The sequence below is a fragment of the Geotrypetes seraphini genome, chromosome 3, assembly GCF_902459505.1.
Source record: "Geotrypetes seraphini chromosome 3, aGeoSer1.1, whole genome shotgun sequence".
NCBI classification, from domain to species: domain Eukaryota; kingdom Metazoa; phylum Chordata; class Amphibia; order Gymnophiona; family Dermophiidae; genus Geotrypetes; species Geotrypetes seraphini.
The window spans coordinates 407,061,528-407,076,149 of record NC_047086.1 but is presented as its reverse complement, the minus strand read 5'-3'; the positions used below and the strand labels follow the sequence as shown (position 1 = coordinate 407,076,149).

Genomic DNA, 14,622 nt, shown 5'->3' with positions numbered 1-14,622 from the left:
GAAGCAGGCCATTCAGGTTGGGTTCCCTGAATGGAAATCATTAAACAATCAATATAGTTTAAAGTTCTTATGCTTTAAAGCAGACTTCCTAGGACATCAAGCCGCATTGTGGTATAAATTAATATCTGGATATTTAAATAAAAAACCAAAAAATGGTCTAAGAGACATTTGGAGCATTGAGATTGGACATCAAATTAATGCATCTCAATGGCCACTAATTTGGTCTTGGAGAATGGGATGTACAGTGTCAGCATCTATGAGACAAACATGGTTCTTTTTATTACATAGAGCTTTTTGGACCCCTACTCGTTTGCAAAAATTAGACAGTTCTAAGTCTAATAGATGCTGGCACTGTAATCTAGAACCAGGGACATTAGATCATTTATTATATCATTGTCCTTATATTAAAATTTTTTGGAATTCAATTTGGCCACAAATTAATAAATTAATGGAAAATCATATTGCAATATCATATGATACAATTTTATTTGGAACAATGATGAGAATAAAAAGTCAAATTTCACCAGAAAATAATAAGCTTTTATTAATTATGACAGGGGTTGCCATTCAACATATAACTAACAATTGGAAAAATTACAACAACCTAAATTACACATTTTGGTGGAATACAATATGTCATATTTTTAAAATGGAAAGAACAATAGCAATACAAAAGGGGACATATACTAAATTTATAAAAATATGGGGGCCATTGACAAAATACTGTAATGAATAAATAATATGATGTTTTCTTCTTCTTTTCTTCTTTTAAGGATCTTTTTTATGACACACATAAAGGGGGGGTAAGAAAAATTAATTTATACATAGTATGTTATAATATATTATACAAAATGTAACGTATGAATAAAAGGTAATAAAAGGGTGGGGGGAGGGAAATGGGACAAAATTTGTTTAGATTATATTGTATTAGATATAAAAAAGTTATTGAATATTTATCAATTGTATTCTAATATGTTGTATACTTTTTATAAAAATTTGAAAATTAAAATATTATATTAAAGTAATGAAAGGGAGGGGGGAGGGTGAGGGGGAAAATCAAATTCAGATATATAATGTATTAGATATAAAAGTGATAATATGCATTTATCAATTGTAATTTATTATTATGTACACTTTATGAAAAATTAGAAAATAAAAAATAATGGAAAAAAAAAAAGATGATAGTATTGATGGCTGAAAATGTCACAGATATCCCTCTTGAACTCCTTCAATTGATCCCGGAAGGAGTGCACTGGTACCATTGGCTCATCCGCCACTACCACCGATACTGTGGAGGCTAACCCAAGGCATTGAACAAAATGAATAGATGCACTGGTACCATTTCCCATCAAGAAGTACCTTATATGTCAAAGTGTCGATACCTAAAGAAGCAGCATGCTTTAGAAATGACAGCCTGCATCGAGAAATGATGGCATCAATGAAATGTATGCTACAAAAGACTCGATGCTGAAAATGTCTATGATGATGGTCTTGATGTATGAAGAGGAGGCAATGGTACCGCATGCTGCTAGCTGGTACCGAAGATGCCTCAGGTGTCAAAGCATGGTTGCCTCAACAAGTGATGCGCTTCAGAAATGACAGCCTGCATCGAAGAACGATGGCGTCCATGAAAGGCATGCATCAAGAGACTCCATGTTAGATATGCCAGTGGCTCTATTTGATGTCCACTGGTACCAATAAGTCTAAGTAGTTGGAAATCCGATTCTAGGTCTAATATTCTAAAAGAGAATAATATTTAGAAAAAATAAAAAACGTTAGTTTGTTGGGTGGTGTTGTTGCTTTTTTTTAGTGAGCCCTGGACTCAGAACCAGCAGGAGAGGATGATACCATGATGGAGTAAAAAGAAGGCTGAAAAGCCGTTGATGCCGTCAGCAGAGGCAAAGGCTTTAAATTTGCCTAAAGGCTCCTCACACCAAAACCTATTTTATTTATAAAGAAATAAGGTAGAAAATAAAAATAATGAAGAAGTCAAACAGTAAAAATGAAAAAGTGAAGCGGGAAGGGAACAAAGTTCAGATAAGTCCTTTTCACTCCACAGAAAATGAAAAACTGACAACCTTGCGAGCCGGCGTTGGGTGGGAAGGCACTTGCACATGTGTGGTGCGGGCAGTCTCAAAGCTTTACTAAAAGCTTAAAGTGACAGTACACTGTCCACACTGGGCTCTGTGGATGACGTCATCCCCCCTTTATTTATTCAATCATTTAGCCCGTCCCCCCAGAATGGGTTACAAAGTGCATCCACAATATAATCGAGACAGGACAGAGATGACATAATTTGCAATATAGACATGACAATAAACGATCTACACTAAGCAGCATCTGGTGGGATTAGGTGGCGTAGGTGCGCTGACTCTGAATGGCATTTCTGGGTGCATGTGAGAATATGCTGCCTGCTTGTCTAAGGATAACTAAGACAGATCTACAGATAACCAAAGACTTCCACAGAGAAGCAAGTTAGCTGCATGATTGAGGCTTATATGGCAGCAGAACTGCCCCCACTCCATCAACACTAATATTTCCCTTTCCCAGAAGAAAACTGTGCCCCTTACCTCTTCATAATTACTAATGCTACTCTTTTACCTTCTCACAACCATGGACTTCACAGCAGCAGAACTGTCCACATGGTTTTGTGTTTATCTTAACTCGAAGGCCTAATCTGCGCTCTACACTTTTGAAGTAGGCCAGATTCTTCTCCGCATTTTTCCTAGAAATCAAAAAAAGAGAAAACTGTATTACACTAGTATTTATTTGATTCGTTTTATATCCCGTCCTCTCCAACAAGCTCAGTACAGATTACAGGGTTGACATACATAATGCACAGACAAACTGATTATGAATTTACATGCCACACTGATTCTCCATAATTATCCAAATAAAGATTGCATTGTATTGTATTGTCTTCTGCAAGCCTGCCGTAACTGGCAGGGTTGAGATGTTATATCTCATGATTAAAAGCAGTACTATTGTAAGAAGAAAAAGAGGGATGTCCAGAAATGCTTGCCATAGGGGTGGAGGGAAAACAGAAAATCCCCTACAGACAGTATGCATACCACAGTTAGAATAAAAGAAGATAAGAAGAGTTAAGAGAAGGACTTGCAAATTCCTGACACTGCATCAAAGTAGCGTTTTCTAATAATTCCCTAAGCACAACACAAACAAAAAATTGACAAATGCAAAATGGGTCCTAAGCACTGGTAAAAATGACGGAATTAAATCATAGGAGCTCTTCCCCGTCTATTGTTAATATATGCCGTTCTTAGCTATTCAGATTCCAAAGCAAACACTATCTTCCTTGCTTGCTAACGGATTAATTTATCTGCTTTTCTAATTATTCCTTACTTTCTGTACTCAATATATTTTTTTATTATTTACACTGTAAATGACTTTTTTTTTTCAAATTCTTTATTCATTTTTCCAACTTACATCAAGAACACAATATTACATCATTTAAACCTTGTAAATGACTAAACTTTGGGCTCCTTTTACAAAGCCGCGCTAGGGCTTTAACGAGCGGAATAGCGCACGCTAAATTGCCACGCGTGCGCTATTTTCGGCTAGCGCGCACCCTAATCCGGTGCATGCGTTAAAACCACTAGAACCCCTTGTGGCCTTGCTTTTGAAAATTCTCTTCGTATTAGCTCAATCTTATCTATTTCAGCTTACTACTCCCCCTTTCTATTCTGAATTTGAGAAAGTGTAATACTTTTAACATCTTTGTTTAAGGCACTGTCTCTTCTCTGCTGCTTTGTTAAGAGGAAATCATTTTACCTCCGACACCTCTGTGAAATATGGCTTTTCCCTCCCATCCTCTATCAGGATTTTTTTTTTTCTCAATGGATAGCTCAGTATCACCCCCCATTCTTTATATGTCGAAGGCATAAGGGAATTCTCCTGATCTGTCTACCACCTCTTTATTTCCCTAAGAGAGTAGATAAATCAGTTTATTCTCTTGCTGTTCCCCGTGAGTTCTACAGGGAAGGGATAAATATTTAAAGGGGTCTCTTTTCAATCCCCCCCTTTTTTTTTCAACAGGAAACATTTCTAGCTTCCTTAGTGCTGCTTGCAATTCTTCTAATTTAGAATTTGACAAAGCCAATTTTCCTCCGCATAAACTTTGGCCAGAAGATAGGTGGAGTCTCAGTACTTATCATTTGCTTCTTATCTTTTCTCTTAATACTGGACACAGTGTCATTATCACTGCAGGATCCTCTCTAAGGGACTTTTCCGGAAGGTTGCTGCCCAGGGGGGTCTCTACCACCCCCCTCATCACCTGCTAGCTTTTTACTCCCCATTCTGGCACAAAGACAAAAACTGTCCCTTAGTCTGCAAGACTTCCCTCTCTCTCCATATCACTGACACACTAGAAAGGTGCTCACAGAAAAGCTCAATCCAGATCTTGTCTCAATCCTATTATTTCCCCTAATATATACACAGTATATATACAAATGTACAATGTCTACTGTTTTTCCCTACTAAATGAAAGGTTCTACTTAGAATTTGTACAGTGTTAATTCCGTACGGTCTCTACACGACTAGAATTACGTGTTTTGGCGTCTCGTTATGGCACAAAAATTGCATCATGTTGTGGCGCAAGAATTACACCTCACTTACGCCACCAACTCGTGTAGGAGCACCTTCCACTCAGCACCAAGACGTTCTCACGTCCCCTGAGTGTGTTTCTCTGAAGTTTACCTGAACACCTCAAAAATAAAAGGTCTGTTAATCACACATGCGCGTGAAATTCACGCGTGCGTGCGCAATCAAGTCGGGCAGTCACCACTGAAGTAAAAGGCTGCTTACTTTACCTCACTGGGAATCCGTCGTGAAGGAAAAAAAAAAATAAACCCACAAGATTACATTGTATATTCCAAAGCAAATAACTTTTTATTCTAGTAATAAGTATTATAGCAGCATTTGTCAAATCCGAAATAAATCAGTTTGGACATATACAATGGAGAGAAAAAGAAACCTCATACAAACAGTGCCAGAATATTTCTGAAGTATGGTGTAGCTTCTCTAAAGAAATTCTGCCAAAGCATGAGGGTTTTATATAGAAAGTGTCTGTCTTAGACCAGTGTTTTTCAACCTTTTTTGGGCAAAGGCACACTTGTTTCATGAAAAAAATCACGAGGCACACCACCATTAGAAAATGTTAAAAAATTTAACTCTCTGCCTATATTGACTATATATAAAGTAATTCTCTTGAATAGGAATCAAATAAACACAAAGAAAGTATTTTATAATTACTTTATTACGAAATAAAAATTATAAAATACTTTATTCAGTGCGAAACCTGGGCCTGTTTGGCTGAACACAAAGCTGATATTCTGGCTGGAATCGAAGAAAGACACACACGTAGCTCTTCGTCAACAGCTCTCAGTCTCTCTCTGTATTTGGTTTTTATAGCATACAAAAATAGACAAATATACCCTCCATCCTTTTTATTAAACCACAATAGCAGTTTTTAGCGCAGGGAGCTGCGCTGAATGCCCAGCGCTGCTCTTGACGCTCATAGGATCACTGCGCTAAAACCCACTATTGCGGTTTAGTAAAAGGGGACCATATTATAAAATATAGACAGCAGATATAAATTCAGAACTGTGCATAGTAAGTGAAGGGAAGTTTTCATCTCTGGGAATTTACCCAGTTAACTATTAAGTTATTTGGGCAAATTCCTTTGAAAACTGTGGTAATACTGCCTCCACTTTGCTAAATTTAAAATAAAATCATTTTTCCTACCTTGTCTGGTGATTTCTGGTTGCACTTTCTTCTTCTGACTGTGCATCCAATCTTTCTTCCCTTCTATCAGCCTGTATGCTTTCTCTCCTCCACACCTCATTCCCTCCTCCAACTTTTTCTTCCTCTCTCCCTGACCTTTCTTTCTTTTTTTCTGTTTCTCTTCTTTCCTTCTGTTTCCCTGCCTGCCCCCTTTCTTTCTTTCTCCCTGCTGTTCCCCAAGCCACTGCCACTGCTGCTGCCATCGGGGAACAGGACCCACCAATGGATAACAGGCCCCAAAGCCGTCGCCGACGCATGCTCTCCCTGACGTCAATTCTGCAATCGGAGAGGAAGTTCCGCCCAGCCAGGCAGCAATTGGCTGGCCCAAACTTCCTCTCCGACTGCAGAATTGACGTCGGGGAGAAGAAGACTTATCGGCTCGATAGATTAGATCGCCAAGACAAAGTGAGTCCTGGGTGATCGACTCACTTTGCCTTGGCGAGCTACTGGCGCCCCTGCCTCGGGCCCCCTGTCAGCTCCGGGCCCGGCGGCCCTGCGGCACACCAGGCAACATCTCGCGGCACACTAGTGTGCCGCGGAACAGCGGTTGAAAAACACTGTCTTAGACCATTTCCCTGGCTGTGAATATGGCTGCCTATCTAACCCTCTCCTAGTCCACGCCTCCATTCTTCCCTGGGGGACCCTGGACAGCCATAGCTTCTGGAACTTTCTTCTTCTTGAAGTTTCCATTCTTCACACGGGTACATCAGTATCAGTACATTAGCCTGGCATCACTTTATCAGTTCTTAGGTTTCCGGATGGAGAGTCCTGCTGACTTGCATTTGCTTTCAGCACTATAAAAAAACTCATTGTCTTTCCAGCACTGGTTGGTGTCCTTGAGAAACTTCACAGCAAGAAATTTACACACTCACATGGCACATATTAACATCACAGCATCTGAACTGAAATCAGTTTGTATAAGCCCGTGACTAAACACAAAGGAAACTCCAGCCAGACCCCCCTAATCTCATAAAAATTCCAACAAATACTGACATACGCAAAACAAACTCCATTACGACAGCTCTAATAAACGCCAGATCAGTAAATGGCAAAGATCTTATCCTATTAGATGCCATAACAGATAATAGATGGGACTTCCTGTTAGTGACAGAAACATGGCTAAAAGACAATGACAGAGCCACCCTGGGCGCACTCTGTCCTCCAGGTTACTAAGCACTGGCATACCCCTGCCCAGAAAGAAAAGGGGGAGGGGTGGCAGCTTTTACAAAATCCAAATTAAACCCACGCCATATAAATTACATCTCATTAAAAGACCTAGATGGTCTCATCTTCTCAATAGGTCATGACAGAAAAAACATATTCATCCTAAACTACAGAGCCCCTTCCTCACCAATGTCTGCTCTGGATGATCAAGCTATAATAAGCAACCTGTCAGTAAACCACAAGCAAATCATTATCTTAGGAGACTTTAACTTTGCAGATTATCCAAACCTCACTGAGGCGCAAAGAGAATTTGCCAAATCGCTGTCAGATCTGGGATTCATCCAACAAGTCCATTCCCCCACTCACTCTTCTGGAAACACTTTAGACTTGATCTTCATCTTAAAAGGCCCACAAAATGATAATAAATCTACCCCATTAACCATCCTTCAGGTCCCTTGGACTGACCACCACATAATCACCTTCAAACTACAAATTAAGAGCAAAAAAACAACAGAAAATCTATCATCATGAAAAACAACCACATTCGACCCAAAGTCAGTAAACCTTCATGCTTTGTCACTTGCCATTTCCAAACTAGACCTAAATACAGGTCCCATAGTCAATTAATTAGACAAGAAGGCACAGATATGGCACTATGGCGTAAAATCACTCTTTGAGAAATTAGCAATAGCCAAAGATGCCAAAACAAATGCAAGATCCTTCATCACCCTGGTTCACAGAAAGTCTGAGAGAACTAAAAAGGAAAGTTAGGAAAGCAGAAAAAAATTTGCAGAACACACAGCACTGAGAACAAATCCACCTGAAAAAGCCTTCTGAAAGAATACAAACTAGTGATACTCGAAAGAAAAAAGGAACATTTCACTAACCTAATTTCTAAGTTCCCATGTAGGTCAAAGGCCATCTTCTCGTCAAAAAACTTGTTCTCCTCCTCCCAAGAACCACATCAGGACCAACAAAGAAACTTAGAGACAGTGAATCCCCTCTCTACTTTCTTCCACGACAAGATATCAAAAATATGAGACACCCTAGATGTGGAGGCCAAAGCTCTGCCAAGTAGCCCAACATCTTCACAACAGGATAACCTAACAAAGAGAGAAACCCTAAACAGCTTCACACCAGTTTCCATAGATGATATGAAAAATTCAATAGATTCCCTACGTCCCACAATCTCGATCTTAGACCCATGCCCATCTACAACACTTCTAGCTACCAACGAAATCTTCTTGTCCTCCATCCTACCCTTACTAAACGAGTCCCTAAAATGAGGCATAATACCACAATGTTGGAAATCTGCTGTAGTGAGACCAGTTCTAAAAAAATCCACCATGGACCCGTAAAATCCAAGCAACTATAGACCAGTCTCAAACCTTCCTTTTATCTCAAAAATACTTGAAAAGATAGTACTCACACAGCTAAGAGACTTCATAGAAACAAATGCCAGTCTCTCCATCTTCCAATCAGGATTTAGGAAACAGCACAGTACAGAAACAGTACTACTAGACATAGTAGACGATTGCTGGAAAATTCTAGATGAAGGGAAAGACACACTATTGGTACTATTAGACCTAAGTGCCGCCTTTGATACTATTGATCACTCACTTCTTCTATCCAGACTACAATCTATTGGAATCAATGATATCGCACTAGTTCCATCCTATTACTTCTCCTGTAAATCGTGCCGAGCTCCACAAACATGGAGAAGATGCGGTATACAAACCTAAGGATTAGATTAGATTAGAGTACTATTAGGTTACTCCCTATCTGAGCCAAAACCACTCCACTACAGAGTGCCCCAAGTTGCATTGTTATCCCTACTCCTCTTCAACCTCTATGTCAGACCAGTACTCGAAGTCCTAGCAAAATACCAAATCAAAATCCACTCATTTGCAGACGATATACAGCTCTACTTTTCCTTAGGTCAACACCGAGACGCACAAATCATAAAACTCCATAGCTGCCTAACTGAAATAAAGAACCGGTTGACTGCAAATAAACTACAACTTAATGCCTCAAAGACTGAACTCCTTTGGATACACAAAGACACCTGCACATACCCCTGCCCATCCTTTTCCTGGGGAAATGACATACTTACAGCTAAAGATAACGTCCACAGCCTAGGAGTGATCTTGGACTCAAATCTATCACTCTCAAATCACGTATCAAACGTAGTGTCTTCATCCTTCTACTACCTCCGTCAACTGAAATGCATCTGTCCTTACTTTTCAGACACCGATTTTGCCCAACTACTACGCATTTGTATTACCCCGCTTAGACTATTGCAACGCACTACTAGTGGGCTTACCCACAAAAACCCTCTCCCGCCTCCAAGGTGTACAAAATGCAACCATTCATCTCCTGAAAAATCTAGGCTTCCGAGACCATGTCACCCCAGCACTTACATCAATGCATTGGTTACCTATCCAAAAACGCTGCGCCTTTAAAGCCTTGGTTCTAGCCTTCAAGACCTTCCATAAGCTGACACCGAACTACATGACATCAAAACTACAAATTTACGTCCCAGACAGACCACTGAGATCTCAAACAGAGAGACGGCTCACACTACCACCTGGTCATTCACTCAAAACTGAAACAGCCCGCAAACGCTCTTATTCACATACAAACGCTCTTATTCTGGCACCTCATCCCCACATCCATTAGATCACTAGACAATCTATGGAACTTCAGGAAGGCCGTGAAAACCTTCCTCTTCACAAATCCAGTTCCTTAATGTCCAACGCTACTCACGTGCTCCAAAATGACCAACGCTACTCACGAGCTCCCTAATGACCAATGCTACTCATGAGCTCCATAATGTCCAATGCAACTCATGAGCTCCAAAATGACCGATGCTACTCATGTGCTCCAAAATGACCAATGCTACTCACGAACTCCATAATGACCAATGCTACTCATGAGCTCCAAAATGACCGATGCTACTCACGGGACCTAAACTGCCGACCACCAATCATGTACTCGCTTACATTAAAATTTTAGTACAATTATGTTCTGTTCTGTTAGTACAGTGAATGCTGTCCTAAATCTATACATTGCCATGTAATATCTTCTACGAATGCCACTAATTATTCTAAGTTATGTCTGCCAAAAATGTCTTTCAATAATTTTGTCCTTCTATACTGTGAATATACCTTTGTAACCCATTCTGGGCTCCTTTGGGAGGACGGAGTGAATAAATAAATAAATAAAAATATTAAAATCATGAATGCAGATGATGTCGTCCCAGGGAAGAATCACTATCCCCCCACCATTTCCCTGTTTTAGCACTTCATTCAAATTTATAAGCAAGGCATTTACATTTGATTCGTTCGTTATTTCAGTGGGACCTGTTTTCTACCTTACTGAATAGCTGGTAGGTTGTTCACTGATTCAAGTTCCAGCACCTGGCCATGTAAAGATATCAAAGTCTCTCCATGTTCTGCTATCACATTTTCATCTGGTCAATGTGCCAGTGTAACTCTGTCAGCTACTTCTGCAGTGCACCAATCATGTCTGCCTGCATTGCAGCAAATTCTGCCTTTATAGCTGCACACAAGCCTTTAATTTCTTCTGAGAAAAGATTTAGAGAGGCTAGTTCCATCTTGGATGATTGGCTTATTCACCCTACTCCATGTGAGGCCCTACTTACCAATGCTCTCATAAAAACATCAAGGCTGTTTACAATCTAATAGCAGGAAATTAACTATAATCATAATAGGAAAGATGTGAACACACAGAGTTAAAAACCAAAAAACACCATAGCACCTGCATACCAGCCGGCAAACCTAATCCCCAGAGCCGAACAAATAAATGAGCCTTTAGAAGGGCATAACATTTCAAATATGAGGGTTCAGAACGAAGGTTGGCAGGAAGCAAATTCCATAATAAGGCACAGCAACATTAAAAGTCTGCCACACAGAGTTCAACAGTTTGTTCTGGGGTATTATAGCCACCAACGTGCAACTACTGTTGATCCCTTCAGGGACCAAATAGTGCTAGAATAAAGTCCTTTAGAGCAGAGTAGCTTCTCTCCTAACACTGCTCAGCTTTTGTAATTCTTGTATTAGTACAGGCAGAAACAGATTTGGACTGGCCACTATAAGCAAGATAGTGCAGTATATTTTAACAACACAGTTAATGTGAAGCCGTTTATAAGGACAAGGTTCTTTTGAGTTTGTTTGGCTGGCAGGACCTGACAAGCTTAGTCTGGTGGTGCATTGTACACTTTTTCAAGTTCATAGCATGCATGAATCACTATGTGCTAATACTTCTGTGCCTTCAACTCTATGACCTCTGTCGCCACAGATACAAAACTTAGACTATTAGGAACAGAAAAAGTATCCTTAATTGACGGCCATACGTCATAATACGCTGGCTTCTTAATCTAAAATCTGGGTACGCTGAAGACAGCTTTCTCCTTAATTTTGCGAGCAGGGTTTACAGGCTTGGCTCAATTTTTATTTTGGTATGCATGCACTTCTTTGTATTGCTATTTTTTGTATTGGGGGTGGGGGGGTTGGGATGGGTGAATTTTCCCCTTTCTCTTTTGTTTGTGTTATTTCGCATTATACTGAAGAATTCCTGTATAACAGTTTGTGCTGGGAGATGTTGAGGGGTGAAGGTAGGGATTTTGTTGCGTTGTTGTTGTAATTTTTGGCTTTTTGTATTGCTTCCATTTTCTCAATAAAAATTTTGAAACTTAAAAAAAAAAAGAGTATCCTTAAATATAATACCACTTTGGTTGTACCACAGAAAGGCAGCATTTCAAGTACATGATCCATCCAATCCATGACAGTAGAGAAGTCTGTAGGCCATTATTGAGATGGACAATTTTCTGTTATTGAGAAAGACATGGAGGAAGCCACTGCTTGCCCTGGATCGGTAGCACTGAATGTTGCTACTCCATGGGTTTTGGCCAGGTACTAGGGGCCTGGATTGGCCACCGTGAGAACGGGCTACTGAGCTTGATGGACCATTGGTCTGAACCAGTAGGGCTATTCTTATGTTTTTATGTAATCCACTGCTTCTTTCTAGGATAAGCAGCATAAAATCTGTTTTACTACTTGGGACCTGGGTTGGCCACTGTTGGAAACGGGATGCTTGGCTTGATGGACCTTCAGTCTGTCCCAGTAGGGCAATTCTTATGTTCTTAGTAACCATACTGATTAAGGGACCTTACTGTTCAATTTATTTTTCTAATTTGATGTGTGTTATACCTACATGGGAGGGGTAGAAGGATGGTCAATGAGGCACCAAAAAATGATAAAACCAACCCTTTGGTGAGAGATCGCCAATCAAATCTTTACATTAACATTGACAGAGATAATTACCTCTTTCTGAACAGACTGATGAGCATGGATACATCGTAACATAGCTGGACTTCCAGCAAATTGCAAACAGGATACGCTTCACTAAAATAAAAATGGACAAGTACCTTAAACAGTGATTCTTGGAAGAAGCAATGAAATACAGAGCGGTGCTGCTTCAATGCATGAATGGGAGAATGGGGGAGGGATGACAGATCAATAGCTTTGAAAGACTGATGAAGAAAAGGGTCCATGTTGCAACAGTAACTAGCAACATTCAAGTAATTCAGTGGTCAAAAGAAGACAGCCTTTTTATTACATGCCTGAGGAGCTATTAATGTTTCACCAATAACACCAGGTTGCATATACAGTGGAACCTCGGTTTGCAAGTAACCCAGTTTGAGAGTGTTTTGCAAGATGAGCAAAATACTCAGCAAACTTTTGACTCGCACTGCCCCGATAAACGAGCACTTACAGTCCAGGAAGCGCCGCTTCGGGGATTCCTCTTCCATCTTCCGGCCAGCCTTCCATGTCGGGTGCCTTCCGCAGGTTGGAGGACCTCTGTCTGAGCCTGCGCGGTCAGGTGCCGTCCCGCCTGCGCATTGCGTGTGATGCGCACAGCGTCAATCATCGGCGTTCGGCTGCATGGGCTCGGGTGGGGGTTCTCCAGCATGCGAGGGGCATCTGACTTGGAGGGCTGGCCGGCGGATGGAGGAGGCATCTTTTTGAAGCGGCACTGCGGGGTTCTTCTTCGGATGACGGACGGAGGAGACAGCGCTGCAGCACCCGGCACTCGACAGGTACAGACCCCGGGTTCTGGAACGAATCTTCGGTGTTGCCACTATTTTCTATGGGGAACTTTGCTTTGATAAATGAGCATTTTGGATTACGAGCATGCTCCTGGAACGGATTATACTCCTAATCCAAGGTACCACTGTATTATAGAGCTTGACGGTGTTTATAGTATCTCCGATAGTTTTTATAGTTTATTCATTTATAGCCCACCTTTATCAAAGTGGGTCACAAAAGTAAACACATAATATTGGATACAAACATCCATAAATAACAAACCATTACAAAGCCCTCCCCATACACACAAACTAAAAATGTATGTATTAAAATTTCATATACCGCCAATTCTTTAAGATAGAGACATTAAGAGGTTCATAATCGAAATGGAAATATGTCTAAAACCCGCCTAACCTGTACTTGGATGACCTAAAAGACAGGTCTTACAAGTGCCGATAATTGAAACGGGTTTTAGATGTATCTAGAGACATCTTAGGCCTTTTCACTGCTGCTGCGCGCCCAGAGTGGAAAGGGGCATTTTTCGAGTAGTGGTTAGGGCGGGAGGTAGCTGGGATGTGGACCGATCTAGACTTAGTCATTCTGCAGCGATAATCGAAAGTTTAACGAGACTGCCTAGATGGAACCTATATGTTAATAAAGCACAGTTACTTACCGTAACAGGTGTTATCCAGGGACAGCAGGCAGATATTCTTAACGTATGGGTGACGTCACCGACGGAGCCCCGGTACGGACCTTTTTAACTAGAAAGTTCTAGTTGGCCGCACCGCGCATGCGCGAGTGCCTTCCCGCCCGACGGAGGAGTGCGTGGTCTCCAGTTAGGATAAGCCAGCTAAGAAGCCAACCCGGGGAGGTGGGTGGGACGTAAGAATATCTGCCTGCTGTCCCTGGATAACACCTGTTACGGTAAGTAACTGTGCTTTATCCCAGGACAAGCAGGCAGCATATTCTTAACGTATGGGTGACCTCTAAGCTAACAGAGAGGGAGGAGGGATGGTTGGCCATTAGGAAAATAAATTTTGTAACACAGATTGACCAAAGTGTCCATCCCGTCTGGAGAAAGTATCCAGACAGTAGTGAGTGGTGAATGTGTGAACTGAAGACCAAGTGGCCGCCTTGCAGATTTCCTCAATAGGCGTGGAACGGAGGAAAGCCACAGAAGCAGCCATAGCCCTGACTTTATGGGCCGTGACAGCTCCTTCCAGTGACAGGCCGGCCCGAGCATAACAGAACGCAATACAGGCAGCAAGCCAATTGGACAGCGTTCGTTTAGATACAGGGTGACCCAGACGGTTAGGATCGAAGGTCAGAAAGAGTTGAGGAGAGGAGCGGTGAGCCCTGGTACGGTCAAGGTAGTACGCCAGGGCACGCTTACAATCCAGCGTGTGAAGAGCCTGTTCCCCAGGATGAGAATGGGGTTTTGGGAAGAAGACAGGTAGCACGATGGACTGGTTGAGGTGAAAGGCTGAAACCACCTTAGGAAGGAATTTAGGATGGGTACGCAGAACCACCTTGTCATGGTGAAAAACAG

General features: G+C 41.3%; 1 protein-coding gene across 1 annotated transcript in view; it reads right to left on the bottom strand.

Annotated features, from left to right (window-relative positions):
* Positions 1-14,622, bottom strand: part of TMEM63A (transmembrane protein 63A) — a 202,822-nt gene that overhangs the window by 123,890 nt on the left and 64,310 nt on the right. The window contains exons 10-11 of the mRNA XM_033936649.1: positions 12,309-12,389; positions 2,602-2,725 (exon numbers count right to left, since the gene is read on the bottom strand). Coding sequence (XP_033792540.1) covers positions 2,602-2,725; positions 12,309-12,389 — 205 coding nt within the window. The remainder of the gene's footprint in view (positions 1-2,601; positions 2,726-12,308; positions 12,390-14,622) is intronic.